General features: G+C 50.3%; 2 protein-coding genes and 1 long non-coding RNA gene across 18 annotated transcripts in view; 2 read left to right on the forward strand and 1 right to left on the reverse strand.

Annotated features, from left to right (window-relative positions):
* The window catches only part of LOC107184716, a 5,774-nt gene extending 4,262 nt beyond the window's left edge, over positions 1–1,512 (reverse strand). Inside the window, exon 1 of one of the 2 annotated variants that reach the window (XR_001515613.1) lies at positions 1,423–1,512. This is a non-coding gene — a long non-coding RNA (uncharacterized LOC107184716). Of the gene's footprint in view, positions 1–1,003 lie in introns of both variants that reach the window. The other variant, XR_001515614.1, reaches the window with a different exon arrangement.
* MRPS18B (mitochondrial ribosomal protein S18B) overlaps positions 1–2,882 on the forward strand; it is a 9,629-nt gene extending 6,747 nt beyond the window's left edge. Inside the window, exons 6-7 of the mRNA XM_006774037.2 lie at positions 1,465–1,524; positions 2,303–2,882. Of these exons, the coding sequence (XP_006774100.1) occupies positions 1,465–1,524; positions 2,303–2,595 (353 nt within the window). The 3' untranslated portion in view covers positions 2,596–2,882. The remainder of the gene's footprint in view (positions 1–1,464; positions 1,525–2,302) is intronic.
* Positions 2,883–2,976: 94 nt separating this feature from the next.
* Positions 2,977–5,376, forward strand: part of ATAT1 (alpha tubulin acetyltransferase 1) — a 28,415-nt gene continuing 26,015 nt past the window's right edge. For 13 of the 15 annotated variants that reach the window (XM_015570661.1, XM_015570665.1, XM_006774043.2 and 10 more), the window contains exons 1-6: positions 2,977–3,267; positions 3,676–3,736; positions 3,823–3,914; positions 4,023–4,083; positions 4,204–4,317; positions 4,503–4,604. In XM_015570661.1, coding sequence (XP_015426147.1) covers positions 3,161–3,267; positions 3,676–3,736; positions 3,823–3,914; positions 4,023–4,083; positions 4,204–4,317; positions 4,503–4,604 — 537 coding nt within the window. In that variant the 5' untranslated portion in view covers positions 2,977–3,160. The remainder of the gene's footprint in view (positions 3,268–3,675; positions 3,737–3,822; positions 3,915–4,022; positions 4,084–4,203; positions 4,318–4,502; positions 4,605–5,376) is intronic. The other 2 variants (XM_015570664.1, XM_015570666.1) reach the window with 1 other exon arrangement.

A 5,376-nucleotide genomic window follows, 5' to 3' on the forward strand; every position in this document is an offset into this window, starting at 1 on the left:
GAACTGAGATAAGAAACGCCCTAACCGTTAGAATAGAGATTGATAGGATTGGAACCAACTGGTATAAATACAGATGTAACAAGACAACAGGACTCAGAACCTACAGACAGAACTTAGAACACAGATCTTAGAAGACAGAACCTACACAGAACCTAGAGACAGAAGAACTTCACTGGAGAGAACATGGCAACAGATCCTGGACAGAACCTGGCTACAGAACTTGGTTGGAGAATCTAGACCGAACCTGGCTGGAGAAACTAGCAAAAGAACATGGCTACAGAACCTGGCTGGAGGACCTGGAGAACGTGGCTGGAGAACCTAGCAAGAGAACATGGACACAGAACTAGGCTGGAGATTGTGGCTAGAGATCCTGGCAAGGCTGCTGATCAACTGAATGCTGTCTCCGTGTCATTCCTTCTTCGCCGACTCCGTCCCCACCTTTGGGGACCCCTGGACCCGCTGGGGCTGGACCCCAGCAATTGATGTTTCTGACTCTATCCCTTTCCCTTCCTCTCTGTAAAAAATCAATAAAATATAATTTAAAAAAAACGTAGTAAGTTTAAAAAAGAAAGATTACATCTAGCCCCAACCAGTTTGGCTCAGTGGATAGAGCGTTGGCCTGCGGACTGAAGGGTACTGGGTTTGATTCCAGTCAAGGGCATGTACCTTGGTTGTGGGCACATCCCCAGTAGGGAGTGTGTAAGAGGCAGCTGAATCGGTTTCTAACTATCCCTCTCTCTCTCCCTCTCTGTAAAAAATCCATAAAATATATTTTTTTAAAAAAAGAAGATTACATCTATTCCCTAACTACAGCTACGGCTAAAGCTGACTCACTGCAGTGTTCATTGGTTTTCAGTATCTGTAACTGCTTCCAGGCTACAGTGGCAAAGTTGAGTAGTTGAGACAAAGACTGTAGGACCTACAATGCCTAAAATATATACAGAAACATTTTGCCAGGGCCTGCTAATATAAGATAAATTTGCAAAGAATAATCTGAACTTACCCTTTTGTAGATGGCAGCATGATTAGTGGAATTCTGTTTGTCAGGGAGTGTTAAAAAGTAGTTCGAAACTCCTGTCAAACTGTAAAAAACTGAAGAGACTCTGCTACTCTCTCAGGTTGCCTTCCCTAGACCTGAAATCCTTTCTTCCTTTACTGAATTTTCTCTGTGGATTGACCTACCCAGTTAGGCACACTTGCCTTTTGAATTGTGTTCTGTTCCCTGTGTTGCAGCCTTTGCCATTAGATGGCTTCTCTGTAGTAGCTAGGGACTCCTGAGTGTTGATCCCAGCTCTCAGAGAGGGGGGTTTCTTCCCATTGGGCAGGTGGGGAATTAGGCCATGGAGGGGTCAGGAGAATGGGTAGTCAGGTCTTCCAAAGCCAGCCCTCTCTCACCTCGTAGAAGTGGTATGCTTTACTTACTGTGCCTGATAGGATGAGCAGAGTTACCTTTCTGTTCTGCAGGAGTCTGTATGAAGCAGCACAAGAAGTTGACCCAGGCCATCCAGAAAGCCAGGGAGCATGGTGAGTGTGAGGAGGGGTCCTGAGAAGTTTTGTTAGACACCAAGAAGGTGACTCTGGGCCACTAGAGAATAGGTATAAATGTTCCCACCTATCTGAGAAGTTAGTACCCATCATGTTCAAAATCTCTTTAATCACTTATGTCCCTTATTCCCTCTCCTGAGTCTGTTACCTTGTCCTTGTCCCCTTGTTCCTCCTCTTTCCTTTTTCTTCCCTCTTTTTTAGTCCCAGTGCCATAAGATGGTCTTTGTATAAATTTCTGGCCCTGGCTCCATAATTCCTTTCTATAAATTAGAAAAGGTGGCCGAAGCCGGTTTGGCTCAGTGGATAGAGCGTCGGCCTGCGGACTGAAGGGTCCCAGGTTCGATTCCGGTCAGGGGCGTGTGCCTGGGTTGCGGGCACATCCCCAGTGGGAGATGTGCAGGGGGCGGCTGATCGGTGTTTCTCTCTCATCGATGTTTCTAGCTCTCTATCTCTCTCCCTTCCTCTCTGTAAAAAATCAATAAAATATATTTTAAAAAAAAATTAGAAAAGGTGCCCCTCCAGTATGGCAGATGCAGCATCATGGCCCTGGCACAGGGCTGCACAGCTTGGTGGGCCAGAGCCCAGGCAGTACGTTAGCTCACACTGTGCCCCTGGCCACCTGGCCTTTGTGCAGTGTACCCAGTGGCCGTGACTGCTTTCTTCTTCCTCTATCGGTTGTTTTCCTTCCTGGCTCTTAATCTGAACGGTCCCACCTTGCTCCCTTCCCTCACTTTCTCTCTTTTTTTAAATCCCCTAGGTCTCCTTAGTTACCACATTCCCCAGGTTGAACCTCGGGACCTTGACTTCAGTAACTCGCATGGAGCTGTGAATGCTACTCCACCAGCTCCCACTCTGGTTTCAGGCGACCCCTGGTACCCTTGGTACAGCTGGAAACAGCCACCAGAGAGAGAGCTGTCCCGCCTTCGTCGCCTGTATCAGGGCCATCTCCGAGAAGAGAGTGGCCCCCCGCCTGAGGCAATGCCCGAGGCGGCACTCACAACGGGCCCTGAAGCCTCCACTGAGCATGCGGGCTCCCAGAATCCTCTGTAGGAGCTGTGGACTGGGCAGGGTGCGAGAGGTTGGGAGATAATGCCTAGGAATTACATGGTGGGGTGCACCCTGAAGAGTTGGGTTTGTTTATGGCCCACGGCAGGTCCAGGCTCAGTGACAGGAAATGATGGTTGTTGAAGAGGATAAATATATCTGAGGCTGAGGGAGAGCAGCACAGTGCATGTGGGAAACCCTACCCCCCCCCACCCCCCCTGAAGTGCAACTAGATGGCTCAACCTTATGTTGCTGCCAGCTGGGCTTTTCCACAATAAAGCTCTTCTGTCTGCGGATGAGTCTCTGCAAATGGGTGCTGCTGTGGGAGGGGACTGGTCAGGGGGGAGCCCGCCCAGCCTGGGACTCAGGACCAGAAGCCCCCTCGAATGGGCGCTGGTGCCCCTCCGCCCCGACCACGTTTGTGGGCCCCCGTGCCTGAGGCACTGCTCCACGGCGCACCCCACCCAGCTGTTCCCTGGGGCCGCGGGCTGGGTGGGGCGGGGCGCTGCTAAGGGTCGGGGCTGGTGAGGAGAGACGCTACGCGGGCGGGGTTGGCCCTGCACAATGGGCCATGGAGTTCCCGTTTGATGTGGACGCGCTGCTGCCAGAGCGGATCACGGTGCTGGACCAGCACCTGCGGCCCCCGGCCCGCCGACCCGGAACCACAACGCCAGCCCGGTGACATCTCAAACCCACCCCGAGGCCCGGCTCTCCGGGTCCCCCTAGATACCTGGTCCCGGCACCACGCCCCCATCACAGGCGCCGACCCTCCTTTTGATGTCCTGGCTCCACCTGTTGGTGCCCTTTCACCTACACTTAGGGGGACTGATCTGCACTTGGGTCTGTGACGTCCCGCCCTCGGCCAAAGGATGTGGTTGACCCGCCCTCTGCTTCCCACAGCAGCCTCAGGGGAGGAGGGGGTGTGGCAGAAGTGCCGGTTCCAGAGGGTGGGATGGGAAAGTCAGGCTGGAAGGCAGCAAGGTCAAGTCCTGGTCTTCAGTGCTGAGCCTGGGTGGGAGCTGCGGCCAGGGCCCTGGGAGTGACCGTCAGAGCCCTCGGCAGACCCTCCCTCTGTCCTCTCTGTAGTGTTGATGTGCAGCAGCAGCTTATGACCATCGTAGATGAACTGGGCAAGGCTTCTGCCAAGGTACGGGACTCCCGCCCAGGGACAGTAGATAAGGGAGGCCTGGTCCTTTGGAAGGGACTTGCAAAATGCCTGTTGTCTCCCTGCAGGCCCAGCATCTTCCTGCGCCCATCACCAGTGCATCGAGGATGCAGAGTAACCGCCATGTTATGTATGTGCTCAAAGACAGCTCCGCTCGACCGTGAGTGCCACCCGCTTTCCATCGCGCACCCTTCCTCCCCAGCCCCTTTCATGTGGACTCTCTCAGAGAGCTGCTACTCGTTTGTTCATTATCCTCCCCATCCCATAGGGCTGGAAAAGGAGCTATTATTGGTTTCCTCAAAGTTGGCTACAAGAAACTTTTTGTGCTGGTGAGTGCTATTGGAGGCTGAGAGTTCGTATGCCTTGATTCCCGAAAACAGCAGTTCTGAAGTGTGGGAGGTGGCAGCAATGTCTTGGTCCTGAAAAGATACTTGTTCTTTACCACTTAGGATGATCGTGAGGCTCACAATGAGGTGGAACCACTTTGCATCCTGGACTTTTACATCCACGAGACACTGCAGCGCCATGGCCACGGGCGAGAACTCTTCCAGTATATGTTGCAGGTATCACTTCTCTATTCACCAATCTGCCCACAGGGAGAATAAGGGCCCCTTTGCTGTGAGCCCTACTGGAGCCTCTGCTCCCCTTCCCCAGTGTCCCCATGTCCTCCTATTCCCTTCCCAGGCTCCAGAGTTCTGTTGGCATGTTCTCCCCACACCTTCTACCTTGAGTCTCCTGTTCCCTGCAGAAGGAGCGAGTTGAACCACACCAACTAGCCATTGACCGGCCCTCACCGAAGCTGCTGAAGTTCCTAAAGAAACACTACACCCTGGAGACCACAGTCCCACAGGTCAGAGGTCTCAGAGGGTGGATCCCACTGGGCATTCACATTGAATTTATTATTTGGGGGCAAGGAATTGGCACCTTCCGAGCACATTCCCCATCATATAGGATTCATTTTATACAACTAAGTGTTTGCTGTTGTCTTCTACTATGTCTCATTTTGCAGTTATTTTACTCTCATCTATTTTGATTCTTCATCATGGCTGTTTTGTATACCTAATAATATGTTTGTGCCCCAAATATAGCCAACTCATTTTCATCTCCTTGTTTTTACTAAATCAACATTTATTAAGGGCCGATAATAATATGCATTTTCTGTCTTCGGGGAGCTTTGGTCTAAACTGAGGAAGGTGGTTGGTTTATAAGTAAATGCAATATAATGTTAGTAATACTATCCATTCACTTAACAAATATTTATTGAGCATCTGACACTAGAAATATTTTACTCAACAAAACAGGTAAAAGTTTCTGCCCTTGTGGAGCTCATATTTTATTTTATTATTTTTTCCATGTGATTTTATTTTATTTTTTCTTAAGAACAGGAGTTTATTTCATACCATTGAGACTCCAAAAATCATTATTGGCTTTTACCTAAGAGGGTTTGTCTTTTTTTTTAGTTACACATAATTTTTTTGTTTTAATCTTTATTGTAGAAAGTATTATATACCCGCCCCCCCCTTTGACTTATAGCCTGCTCCCACCCAAGCCTTCACCACCCTATTGTCTGTGTCCTTGGGCCACGCATATATGCACACAAGTTCTTTGGTTGGTTAGCTCCC

The sequence above is a fragment of the Myotis davidii genome, unplaced genomic scaffold (assembly GCF_000327345.1).
Source record: "Myotis davidii unplaced genomic scaffold, ASM32734v1 scaffold1007, whole genome shotgun sequence".
Taxonomy (NCBI): domain Eukaryota; kingdom Metazoa; phylum Chordata; class Mammalia; order Chiroptera; family Vespertilionidae; genus Myotis; species Myotis davidii.